Source organism: Saccopteryx leptura, chromosome 5 (genome assembly GCF_036850995.1).
Source record: "Saccopteryx leptura isolate mSacLep1 chromosome 5, mSacLep1_pri_phased_curated, whole genome shotgun sequence".
In the NCBI taxonomy this organism is placed as follows: Eukaryota; Metazoa; Chordata; class Mammalia; order Chiroptera; family Emballonuridae; genus Saccopteryx; species Saccopteryx leptura.
Window position 1 is genome coordinate 211,929,834 of NC_089507.1, and position 13,835 is coordinate 211,943,668.

Below are 13,835 nucleotides of genomic sequence, written 5' to 3' on the forward strand. Positions count from 1 at the left end.
TCCCGCATGCGCTTGACCGGGATCCACCCGGCACGCCCACCAGGGGCGACGCTCTGCCCCTCTGGGGCATCGCTCTGTTGCGACCAGAGCCACTCTAGCGCCTGGGGCAGAGGCCACAGAGCCATCCCCAGCGCCTGGGCCATCTTTGCTCCAATGGAGCCTTGGCTGCGGGAGGGGAAGAGAGAAACAGAGAGGAAGGAGAGGGGGAGGGGTGGAGAAGCAGATGGGCGCTTCTCCTGTGTGCCCTGGCCGGGAATCGAACCCAGGACCTCTGCACGCCAGGCCGACGCTCTACCACTGAGCCAGCTGGCCAGGGCTGGTTTTTATTTTTAATCTCAGGAATGTATTCAATAAATGTGTAATTTAAAAAAACCCAGTAGACTAAAAATATAAAAATAAGTAGGAGTGAGCATTTTCAGAATTTAAAATTTTTTGAAGCTGTATCCTTTGGTCTTGGCACCTCTCAGTGGTCCACGATGGTTCTAGTTTGCCTGGGATAGAGTTAAAAGAAGGTATTTCCTCTTCATAATTGAGGTGGAAAAGAAGCAGCCTATATACAATGTTAAACTTGCTGGGTAGCACAGGATCGTGATCTTAGCAAGACCCTAAACCTATAACCAGGGGTCCCCAAACTTTTTACTCATGGGGCCAGTTTACTGTCCCTCAGACCGTTGGAGGACCAGACTATAAAAGGAACTATGAACAAATCCCTATGCACACTGCACATATTTTAAAGTAAAAAAACAAAACGGGAACAAATACAATATTTAAAATAAAGAACAAGTAAATTTAAATCAACAAACTGACCAGTATTTCAATGGGAACTATGGGCCTGCTTTTGGCTGATGAGATGGTCAATGTCCGGTTCCATATTTGTCACTGTTAGCTGTAACAAGTGATATGATGTGCTTCTAGAGCTGTGACGCGTGCATCCCGCATCACCGGAAGTAGTACTGTACGTGAGCAATGCTGTGCTGCCGCTACATATAGTACTCCAGGAGCACAGGATGCGGATCATCACAGGATGCATCCGCAACCTGTGCTCCTCTCACTGACCACCAATGAAAGAGGTGCCCCTTCCGGAAGTGCGGTGGGGGCTGGATAAATGGCCTCAGGGGGCTGCATGGGCCCGCGGGCCGTAGTTTGGGGACCTTTGCCTATAACTAGTGTAATTTTGTGTTTTCTTTTTAGCTCCGGACCAAAATTTAACAGTGCCATCCGAGGAAAGATTGGGTTGCCTCATAGCATCAAATTAAGGTTTTTAAACATACTTCCGAATTGTTTCAATTGTTTTTCAAGGAACTCCTGTGTACCTGTTTGGGTAACTTCTGAAATTTTTAACATTGCAGCCGACGACGCTCCCGAAGCAAAAGTCCATTCAGAAAAGACAAGAGCCCTGTGAGGTAGCTGTTGTTCATATTTATTTCTCTAGAGCTTTTAGCTTTCTGGGTTTTTTTTTTAAGATTTTATTTATTGACTTTAGGGAAAGGAAAGGGGGAGGAGGAATGGGAAGCATCAACTTGTAGTTGCTTCCCATATGTGCCTTGACGGCACAAGCCCAGGGTTTTGAACCAGCAACCTCAGTATTCCAGGTCGACATTTTATCCACTGCACCACCTAGGTATGGCCTAGAGTAGGTTGGGAACCGTTTTGGCTGAAAGAGCCATGAACGCCACATATTTTAAAATGTAATTCTGTGCGAGTCATACAACGACCTGTGTACGGGACACATTATTCAATAAAAATTTGTTGTCCCGAGGACAGCTGTGATTGGCTCCAGCCACCCGCAACCATGAACATGAGCGGTAGGAAATGCATGGATTATAATACATGAGAATGTTTTTATATTTTTGACATTTTTATTAAAGATTTGTGTGCGAGCCAGATGCAGCTATCAAAAGAGCCATATCTGGCTCGTGAGCCATAGGTTCCCAATCCTTGGCCTAGAGCTTTTAGCTATTATAAACCTTTTGCAGTTATGATACTGCTAAATTTAATGTTAAGTAAATTGAACGATATTAAACTTGCATCCTTTTGTAGTGCTCATACTGTTAATACATACCTAACTTTTTAAAAAATTCATTGAGGGGGGGCAGACTGTTGCATGTGCCTCTACGGGAATCCACCTGGCAAGCCCGCTAGGGGGCGATGCTCTGCCCATCTGCTCTATTTGTTGTTCAGCAGCTGAGCTCTTCTTAATGCCTGAGGTGGAGGCTGTGGAGCCATCCTCAGCGCCTGAGGTGAACTCGCTCCAATTGAGCCATGGCTATGGAGGGAGCGAGCGGAAGGGGCGGAGTAGTAGATGTGAACTTCTGTATGCTCTGTTTGTCTTGACCAGAAATCAAACCTGGGACATCCACATGCTGTGCCTATGCTCTTCCACTGAGCCACTGGCCAGGACCCATTTCTAAATTTTCAGTGGCTTTCATTTTTATTTCATGTAACAAAGAGTGAAGTATTAACTACTGTTTTTTTGTGTAGATATCATGTGATCTTATTTTCCTTTTATATATTAACAAAGTTTAATAGTAGCTATAGAAATCTTGAAATAGACTTCATGCCTCATCAATGGTAGCGCAGTGGACAGAATTGTTGACCTGGGATGCTGAGGTCCGAGGTTCAATCCCTGAGGTTGCCGGCCGGAGCGCCAGCTCAGCTTGAGCAAGGGGTCACTGGCTCATCTGAAGGGCCCTCCCTCATCAAGGCATGTAGGAAAAGCAATCACTGAACAACTAAGGTGCCACCACTATGAGTTTATGTTTCTGATCTCTCTCCCTTCTGGTTTTTTTTTCTCTTTCTCTCTCAAGAGATTTCACTCACTGACCTCCAGAATTAATAATTTTGATTTTTTAAAATCGCTTCAGTGAAAAAAGTTATAACAGTCATGAAAAAAAATTAATTTACAAAGTTTTGAATAAATTGACTGTTCTTTAAGTAGCTATTCTTAAATGTGTCTGAGTTATTTTCCTTTTAAATAAAGAGAACGATCCAATTTACCATTTTGGTTCAGCAACATTTTATTTTGTTTTTGGGGTTTTTTTTGTATTTTTCTGAAGTGAGAAACTGGGAGGCAGAGAGACAGACTCCTGCATGTTCCTGACGGGGATCCGCCTGGCATGCCCAGTAGAGGGTAATGCTATGTACATCTGGGCCATGGCTCCATGGCAACTTGAGCCATTTTAGTGCCTGAGGCTGACGCCATGGAGTCATCCTCAGTGCCTGTTTCAAGTTGGCTCCAGTGGAGCCTTGGCTGCGGGAGGGGAAGAGAAAAAAAGGAGATGGAAGGGCGGAAAAGCAAATGGGCGCTTCTCCTATGTGCCCTTGCTGTGAATTGAACCCAGGACTTCCACATGCAAGGCCAGTGCTCTACCACTGAGCAAACCGGCTAGGGCCTGGTTTTGCAAAATTTTTTTTCACTTTTGTTATATATATATGGAAGCTGTTCTTGAATGATTTTCTTGGCTTCCCTGAAAGGGCCACCTGTCAACTTTGAATTTATCTTGTTTGTTATTGTCTAATCAGGATTTGGGTAAAAACCTCAATAATTTTTTTTCCGGCGTTTTAAAAATTATTTATTTATTTATTTTTAAAGAACTTTTTTATTTTTATTTTATTTTTTGTATTTTTCTGAAGTTGGAAACGGGGAGGCAGTCAGACTCCGCATGGGCCTGACCGGGATCCACCCGGCACGCCCACCAGAGGGCGATGCTCTGCCTATCTGGAGTGTTGCTCTGTTGCAACGAGAGACATTCTAGCGCCTGAGGCAGAGGCCATAGAGCCATCCCCAGTGTCAGGGCCAACTTTACTCCAATGGAGCCTTGGCTGCAGGAGGGGAAGAGGTGGAGAAGCAGATGGGCGCTTCTCCTGTGTGCCCTGGCCGGAAATCAAACCCGGGACGCCTGCATGCCAGACCGACGCTCTACCACGGAGCCAACCTGCCAGGGCTTATTATTATTATTATTATTATTATTTTTTTTTTTTTAAGTGACTTGATTGTTTCTCGGGGGATGTATGTACCCTTTGATAAGGGCACACATGCTTATGTGAAGAACTTATTTTAAACTTTTACCATATAATGCTTCGTGACAGATGTTAATAGATACTTACTTTCTTTGTAATATATAAAACTATTTCATCTATTGTACTCTAGTAGTAATTTTCTCCTTCATTTGGGCACTTCCCTCTATAAATCAAGTATAAAGCTATTTGTAATAATGACTAAATTGATGACCAAGCTTCCATTTGTTCTTCCTATGGCATTCACTTGTATCACTTGCCTAGGGGTGAAATTTGGGACTTAATTCAGGTGAATTTTATGTGCTGCCATTTTGTTACATATGTATAGGATGGTGGACTGAGAAGCCTTTGTCATGAACCTAGGGTACCTATTTCAACTGCTTTCTAAGTTACTCCTTTCCTGGATTTGTTTTACTTGGGAGAGGGGGTAGATTGTATGGTAATAAGTATTAATTTTTTAAAAGACAAACTTTGAAGATACAAAATTTAATTGTAAGAAGTAAAAATTGCTAATGAAGAATGCCCGAAATAAAAAAGAATAAATTGAATCCCACTAATGATATTTGTGTAATTTCCTGCTTTTCATTTTTGATTTGGTTATGGTTACTGTGTCTTATTTTCTATATCCATTGAGAAACATTTCTTTGGATACTAATTTGCAGAGTCTTAGTAAACTGTTTGAATTCTAATAAACTAGCTTTCTGTACCTATCTTAATTTGTTAGGTAAAATAAAATTTTTAGAATCAAATAGCTTCTGTCATTTGCGGTTTTACATTTAAATTATCTTCTGAGTTTCAAACTCTCACTTTATGATTTTATGGTTTTGTTTTGGGAAATCATCCTTTCTACTAACTTGGGAACAGTATAATTTGTGACTACTTGGGGTTATGTCCTGTTACTGTTTTTAGACTTTCACGTTTCTGTCTGGCCTTTTATTATCCTGGGGTAATTACCATTTAAGATCGAGGAGAGGTCAGTGGACTTTTGTCTTAATATGTAAAATATTGTCAGAAGAAACAATCATCCTGTTGAAGGAATTGAGTCACACTGAATTACTTCATGGACATTTTACATAAATCTGGCTTGAGAATAATCACAAACTAGTTTCAGTAAAGTTTATTCTGTTTATTGAAAATGTACTTTAAAACCACAAAATTTGTGTTTTTTATTCCTATTAGGGAACCCATTGATAATCTGACTCCTGAGGAAAGAGATGCAAGGACGGTTTTTTGCATGCAGCTGGCAGCAAGAATTCGGCCCAGAGATTTGGAAGAGTTTTTCTCTACAGTAGGAAAGGTAATCTTGGCCTGTTTAGTGAGGTCAAATACCTAGGAATTACAAACATTTTAATAATTGTCAATATGATACATAAAAGGAGAAGACATTTGAACACCAAACCTTTTGATTTAGTAGGGCTCTTTTCTTTTTTTGACAGAAAGAGGGACAAATAGACAGGAAGGGGGAGAGATGAGAAGCATCAAGTCTGCGTTGCAACTCCTTAGTTCATTGATTGCTTTCTCATATGTGCTTCCTTTACCGGGATCCACAGCAGAGCGACTGACCCCTTGTTCAAGCCAATGACCATGGGGTCATATCTGTGATCCCACGCTCAAGTACCAGTCTGACGCTCTATCCGCTGTGCCTCCGTCTGGTCAGGCATTACTATTATTTTTTAAGTGAGGAGGGGAAATAAATCCCCCACTTGGGCCCCGACTGGGATCCACCTGGCAAACTCTTCTGGGTCTGATGCTTAAATCATCAGAGCTGTTCTTGGCACCTGCAGCTGATGCTCTCAAACAAATTATTTTCAGCTCCTGGGACGATGCCTGTTGAGCCACTGGCTCGGAGAGGGGGAAGTGGGTGTGAGGGGGAGAGGGAAGGAAAGGGAAGGGAAGCAGACAGTCATTTCATAGATTTTATCTTTGAAAATATTTTTTTGTGCCTGACCTGTGGTGGCGCAGTGGATAAAGCATCGACCTGGAAATGCTGAGGTCGCCGGTTCGAAACCCTGGGCTTGCCTGGTCAAGGCACATATGGGAGTTGATGCTTCCAGCTCCTCCCCACCTTCTCTCTCTGTCTCTCCTCTCTTTCTCCCTCTCTGTCTCTCTCTCCTCTCTAAAATTAAAAAAAAAAAAAAAGAAAATATTTTTTTGTCTCACTTTAAAGTTAGTATTGTAGTTGTTTGTACATGCTACGATATTTGCCAAAAGTTAGAGGGAAAAAGTGTGCCTACAGATTTACTTTTTTAAAAACAATTTAATGGCTTCTACCTTTGCTCCATCAACAATGTGCCTCTTTTTTCTTTTTGAAATTATTATCTATAAGCTTTCGCTGGATGGTTACACAGACAATCTTGTGTTGTGTTTTCTTTTTAGGTTCGAGATGTGAGGATGATTTCGGATAGAAATTCAAGACGTTCCAAGGGAATTGCTTATGTGGAGTTTGTCGATGTTAGCTCAGTGCCTCTAGCAATAGGATTAACTGGCCAACGTGTTTTAGGAGTGCCAATCATAGTACAGGCATCACAGGTAAAATTTTTTATTGCTTAAGAATTTGATCATTGATAGTAATGGAAACCTACAGTTGGCTTAGTGTTGTGCTGTACTGCTTAGTGCCTTAACATAATCAGTCACCACTTACTGCCTTAGATCGTATGTTCTCAAAATAGCTTTGTTTTTAGTATGGTGTTTCTTAGTTTCATCCTGCTGGATTTTAGTTATAGATGGTACCTATTAGATAAGAAAGATTTGAGAACTTAGTCTAGAAATTTATTGATTTGTTATAATCTATTAGTTGTTGAAGATAAAGCATCCATGTACAAGGTTTAACCTTTCAGTCTTTACAGTTAATTGATTTTGACACTTTTGAGAGTACATTTATTTTATTTATTTTTATTTTTATTTTTTGTATTTTTCTGAAGCTGGAAATGGGGGAGAGACAGACAGACTCCCACATGCGCCTGCCCGGGATCCACCCGGCACGTCCACCAGGGGCGACGCTCTGCCCCTGGGGGAGGGGGGGGGCGTCGCTCTGCCGCGACCAGAGCCACTCTAGCGCCTGGGGCAGAGGCCAAGGAGCTATCCCCAGCGCCCGGGCCATCTTTGCTCCAATGGAGCCTTGGCTGCGGGAGGGTAAGAGAGACAGAGAGGAAGGAGGGGGTGAGGGTGGAGAAGCAAATGGGTGCTTCTCCTATGTGCCCAAGCCGGAAATCGAACCCGGGTCACCCGCACGCCAGGCCGACTCTGTACCACTGAGCCAACCGGTCAGGGCCTTATTTTTTTTTATTTTTTTTTATTTTATTTTTTGTATTTTTTCCGAAGCCAGAAACGGGGAGGCAGCCAGAGAGACTCCCGCATGTGCCCAACCAGGATCCACCCAGCACGCTCACCAGGGGGCGATACTCTGCCCATCTGGGTCATCACTCTGCCGTAGTCAGAGCCATTCCAGCGCCTGAGGCAGAGGCCACAGAGCCACCGTCAGTGCCTGGGCAAACCTTGCTCCAATGGAGCCTTGGCTGCAGGAGGCGAAGAGAGAGACAGAGAGGAAGGATAGGGGGAAGGGCGGAAAAGCAGATGGGCGCTTCTCCTGAGTGCCCTGGCCAAGAATCGAACCCGGGACTCCCGCACACCAGGCCGATGCTCCACCATTGAGCCAACCAGCCAGGGCCTGGAGAGTACATTTATTAAAGCTGGGGTTAGTGAAGCAAGGAAGGGTTTAGGATAGAAGAAACAACAGGAGAGAGCGTAGTTGGTGCTGCTTTGGCTCACTGCGAAGTTAGAGAAAATGGGGCGTAGTAGACACATTCAGGGGGTTAGCCACGGATGAGGTGATGCTGCTGTTCATTGCTCCTGTGGTTGCAAATTATCTAGAATTTAAGGAGGTGCATTCCTGTGAGGGAAGGGAAGGGTGTGCCCCTTGGAGGGAGAGTGCAGTGATTGAGAAGTTTGAACACCTATAACTTCTAGTATTTCTTTAAAATCATACATGTATTTCGAACTAATTTGAGACTATCTTAATTATGTATGATCATCCAAATTGTGGTAGAATTTCTCTTATCAGATTTTTTATAGAGTTGGCATTAATATTTTAGTTTACTTAGATATGGAAAAATTGGGATATGTCAACCAAACGATATTATAGTACCATCAGAATGAGTATATAATGTGAAAGTACATATCAGGATTTATGAACAGTACCTGAATAATCATGTTGGTTGCTTTTCTAACCACTTAAGTAAATACTTCATAACTCTTAAATAATGTGGTTACTTCATCGCTTACATAATATTAAGAAGTTATGCTTAAGTTTTGTAACCAGATCTTACATGAAATTTTAGTTTCACTGCTAACAAGTTTGTGCAAGCATAATTAAATAACTTATTAGGTCTATCACATAAAATGTAGTAATATTCTATTTAATATTTTAGGAATACTAAATACTAGGTAGTTGTCACTGATTGTATGTTAAGAGTAGGAAAATAACTGGTTAGTATGTTTCCAGTGGTGGAGGAAGGTAAAGCTAAGACTGACCTGACACCAGGGCCAAGAAGTTTCAAATTAAATGAGGTTTTGAATTCATTTAATGTTAACCTCCTGTTGACCTATGCTGTTCAAGGTATGCCAGTTTGTTACAAAAAGGAGGTTAGAATGTAAATTGAGAATTACTGATTTTTATAACTCCTACTTGCTTTGGAAAAAATAAACTGGTTTGATTTTATTTATATTGACATAAGCCCTTTTATGAAAATGTACTATTAGTAATAGTGATGAGAATAACATTCATTTCAATGAATAATGACTTTCACAATAGCAAGGAACAGTCATTTTTCACATTAGAATGTCTGATAATCAGGATGTATCATGTTAACCATTTAGTCATTGACATGTTAACTATTTAAATCAGTCAGATGTTAAGTGGAATTATACAATATTTGTCCTTTTGTGTATGATTGTTAGCATCATTTTGTTACCTTTGACATTAGTCATTAAGTGAACATAATAATGTGAATGGCATTTACCATTTTACTCACTTGTATTAGTTCTGTGTAATGTACTCTGACTTACCTAACTTGTAGGCAGAAAAAAACAGAGCCGCAGCAATGGCAAACAATTTACAAAAGGGAAGTGCTGGACCTATGAGGCTTTATGTGGGCTCATTACACTTTAACATAACTGAAGACATGCTTCGGGGGATCTTTGAGCCTTTTGGAAGGGTGAGTTCCAATTTCTTGACTTGATCAATTTCTTCAATAGATTCTTGTTTGAAATACAACTATATAATTTTTTTATTATTTTTATTTTTTTGTATTTTTCTGAAGTTGGAAACAAGGAGGCAGTCAGACAAACTCCCCCATGCCCCTGACCGAGATCCACCCGGCACGCCCACCAGGGAGCAATGCTCTCTTGCAAACAGGGTCATTCTAGCGCCTGAGGCAGGCCATGGAGCCATCCTCAGCGCCCGGGCCAACTTTGCTCCAATGGAGTCTTGGCTGCAGGAAGGGAAGAGAGAGACAGAGAGGAGGCAGAGGGGGAGGGGTGGAGAAGCAAATTGGCGCTTCTCCTGTGTGCCCTGGCCAGGAATTGAACCCGGGACTCCTGCATGCCAGGCTGTGGGCCAGCCGACAACTATATAATTTAAGCCCCTATAAAATTAACATTAAGATGAAGGGGGGTGATTTTTTTATAAGGCTTTTGTGACAAATTCAGTTAAACATTCCTTGAAACCATGGCCAGTTAGCTTATTTGGTTAGAGCTTTGTCAGAATTTGCCATGCCTGCAGGTTCAGTCTCTCGTTGGGGAACATAGAAGAATCCACCAATGAATGAGGAAATAAGTGGAACAACAAATTGATGTTTTCTTTTTTCTTTCACGCCATCTCTTTAAAAGTTAATGTTTAAAAAATAATGCCGGCCTGACCTGTGGTGGCGCAGTGGAAAAAGCATCGACCTAGAAATGCTGAGGTCGCCGGTTCGAAACCCTGGGCTTGCCTGGTCAAGGCACATATGGGAGTTGATGCTTACAGCTCCTCCCCCCTGTCTCTCTCTCCTCTCTCTCTTTGTCACTCTCTCTCCCTCTCTCTCTCCTCTCTAAAATGAATAAAAAAATAAAATAAAATAATGCCCTGAAAGATCATTTGAAATTAGAGACTATATCAGGGGTCAGAAGCTTATGGCTCCAAGCCAGATGTGGCTGTTTTCATGGCTGCACCTGGCTTGCAGACAAATCTTTAATTAAAAAATAATGTTAAAAATATAAAACTTTCTCACATATTACAATCCATTCATTTCCTACTGCTCATGTTCATGGTTGCAGGTGGCTTGAGCCAATCACAGCTGCCCTCCAGGACAACACCAAATTTTTATTGGATAATGCATAACGTGCACAGGTCGTTGTATGGCTCTCATGGAATTACATTTTAAAATATGTGGCATTCATGGCTCTCTCAGCCAGAAAGATTCACGACCCCTGCTCTATATTAAACATTTTATTTGTATTGCTACAATGAAATGCATACTGAGTATTAGAATCAATCACTTTTTAAAAATCAACATGACCCTGACTGGTGATAGTGCAGTGGATAGGGCATTGGTACCCAGAAGACTGAGGTTGCCAGTTCAAAATCCAAGGTCACTGGCCTGAGCTCAGGCCACCTTGAGTGCAGTGTCATTGACAGATTTCAAGGGTCGCTATCAGCCTTCAGATAGCCATTCAGGAAACATACGAGAAACAATCATTGCACAAATAAAGTAATGACATGTTGATGCTTCTGTCAAACAATTTTATTACTTTTTTTTTTAATTAACACAATGCATGATAAGTTTCCGGTGCATTTGGACCAACCGGATTTTTTTAATGCTCTTTTACTAAAAACTTGGGGGTACGTACAGAATCTTCTATACTAAATTAAGAATAGACTGTTTCTGTTTATGTCCAGTTGGTCCTTATTTTAGAGCAGACATTTAATTCTAGAATAGATATTAATAGTAGGCTGTGCTCCTGGGTTAAATGAATCATCTTGTGACCATGGAAAATAATCCTGAGTCCTGGCCGGTTTGCTCAGTGGTAGAGCGTTCGCCTGGCATGCGGAAGTCGGGTTTGATTTCCGGGACAGGGCACACAGGAGAAGCGCCCATCTGCTTCTCCACCCCTCCCCCTCTCCTTCCTCTCTGTCTCTCTCTTCCCCTCCCGCAGCCAAGGCTCCATTGGAGCTAAGTTGGCCCAGGCGCTGAGGATGGCTCTGTGGCCTCTGCCTCAGGCTCTAGAATGGCTTTGGTCGCAACAGAGCAACGCCCCAGATGGGCAGAGCATTGCCCCCGTTGGGCATGCTGGGTGGATTCCGGTCGGGCGCATGCGGGAGTCTGTCAGACTGCCTCCCCGTTTCCAACTTAAGAGAAATACAGCCTGACCTGTGGTGGCGCAGTGGATAAAGCGTCAACCTGGAAACACTGAGGTTGCCTGTTCAAAACCCTGGGCTTGCCTGGTCAAGGCACATATGGGAGTTGATGCTTCATGCTCCCCCCCCTCCTCTCTCTCTCTCTCTCTCTCTCTCTCTCTCTCTCTCTCTCTCTCTCTCTCGCGCGCGCGCGCTCTCTCTCCCTCTCTCTCTCTCGCGCGCGCGCGCGCGCTCTCTCTCCCTCTCTCCCCCTCTCCCCCTCTCCCCTCCTCTCTCAAATGAATAAATAAATTAATTAATTAAAAAAAAAAAGAAATACAAAAAAGGGGGGGAGAAAATCCTGGTTCCTATAGAACCTTATCCATATAAATTTTTTAACTTTTATTTGCCAATTTTACTTTTTTTTGTTTTTTGGGTTTTTTTACAGAGACAGAGAGGGATAGATAGGTACAGACAGAGAGGAATAGAGAGAGATGAGAAGCGTCAATTATCACGTTTTTTTGTTGCGACACCTTAGTTCATTGAATGCTTTCTCATATGTGCCTTGACCGGGGCCCTTCAGCAGACCGAGTAACCCCTTGCTCGAGCCAGTGACCTTAGGTCCAAGCTGGTGAGCTTTGCTCAAACCAGATGAGCCCACGCTCAAGCTGGCGAAATCAGGGTTTTGAACCTGTGGTTCCGTATCCCAGTCCGACGCTCTATCCACTGCGCCACCACCTGGTCATGGTATATGCTGATTTTATATAGAGAGGGGGAGAAAGAGAAACATTGATTTGTTTTTCCACTTAACTATGCATTCATTGGTTGCTTTTTGTATATATGTCCTGACCAGGGATTGAACCTGCAACTTCGCTGATTGGGATGACACTTGAACCAACTGAGCTCTTTGGACAGGGCTCTAGTGTTGTTTTTAAGTAATTCCAGTGTTTGGCCAATTTATCGTTTCTAGTATTGAGTATTATTTTTGGTGTTTTCTCCTCACCAATGATTTGGGGGGGGGGGGGTCAGTTAGTTAAATCATTTACTTGTGTACTTATCGATTGCCTCTCGTACATGCCTTGGCCAGGAATCAGTCCTTCTTCTGGGTATCACTTTATTCATTGAATCACCCTTCCAGGCTATTTTTGATGATTTTAGTATAATGGACAAATGTTGGTTTCATTTCTGACTTCTTACTGTATTTTATAAAAGGTCTTTTGGTTGTTACTTTTTTAGGAGACAAAAAGACTAATACCGTTGTTTGGTTTTTCTGGACACAGGTGTGTTATTTTTTGTTCGGGAAGTTTATAAGTCTTCAGAGGTTTTATTCAGTGTAGGGGTTATTTTCTTTAAATTATTTATTTATTTTTTTTTTACAGAGACAGAGTCAGAGAGAGGGATAGACAGGGATAGACAGACAGGAATGGAGAGAGATGAGAAGCATCAATCATTAGTTTTTCATTGCGCGTTGCAACACCTTAGTTGTTCATTGATTGCTTTCTCATATGTGCCTTGCCATGGGCCTTCAGCAGACCAAGTAAACCCCTTGCTTGAGCCAACAACCTTGGGTCCAAGCTGGTGAGCTTTGCTCAAAACAGATAAGTCTGCACTCAAGTTGGCAACCTCGGGGTCTCGAATCTGGGTCCTTCCACATCCCAGTCCGTCGCTCTATCCACTGCGCCACCTCCTGGGCAGACTGTAGGGGTTATTTTCAATCGTTTTTTAGTGCGGAGAGGGAGATTATTCTATCACGGTTCAAGGGGGGAAAATTGCTCCCTTATTATTATGTAATAAATGTTTTTTATTTTTAGATTGAAAGTATCCAGCTCATGATGGATAGTGAAACAGGTCGATCCAAGGGATATGGCTTTATTACGGTAAACAGTTAACATTTATGACTCAATGTTTTTTATTTAAGTAGCAGAGATAATTCCTAATTTTAATCAAAAAATTATAATCCTCTTTAGATTTATATAAATATTAAATGTGTAGTTATAGAGAATCTATTTTATTGGTTATAACATTTTATCTATTTAATACGTGCTGGTGAAAGGAGGAAGCTTATTTATAAAACTGGTAAACACACCAGCCATTTTGGGTTTTTTGTTTTTTTTACCAACCATTTTGTTTTTAGTAACAGTGTGGTTTATGTTTCTACCCCCAATAGAAAGTGATTTGTGGATTTTTAAAAGGGGGATTTTTAAAATGTAACATATTAACATTACTGTGATTTAGTGATCTCTATACTAAGCTAGATATTATATATATATATATATATACACACACACACACACACACACACACACATTTACATGGTGCTGTATGTGTAAACATTCTACTTATTTTTCTTTTATTCAGAGGAGGGGAGATTCCCGCATGCACCCCAACCTGGCTCCATCCGGCAAGCCTACTGGGTGTGCTGCAACTGAGCTCTTATTAGTGCTTT

The 13,835-nt window shown here is 41.9% G+C and overlaps 1 protein-coding gene across 7 annotated transcripts in view; it reads left to right on the top strand.

Moving 5' to 3' along the window:
- Positions 1-13,835, top strand: part of RBM39 (RNA binding motif protein 39) — a 40,909-nt gene that overhangs the window by 10,551 nt on the left and 16,523 nt on the right. For all 7 annotated transcript variants that reach the window (XM_066383982.1, XM_066383979.1, XM_066383981.1 and 4 more), the window contains 6 exons: positions 1,192-1,257; positions 1,350-1,403; positions 5,197-5,314; positions 6,394-6,546; positions 9,093-9,230; positions 13,201-13,266. In XM_066383982.1, the coding sequence (XP_066240079.1) occupies positions 1,192-1,257; positions 1,350-1,403; positions 5,197-5,314; positions 6,394-6,546; positions 9,093-9,230; positions 13,201-13,266 (595 nt within the window). The remainder of the gene's footprint in view (positions 1-1,191; positions 1,258-1,349; positions 1,404-5,196; positions 5,315-6,393; positions 6,547-9,092; positions 9,231-13,200; positions 13,267-13,835) is intronic.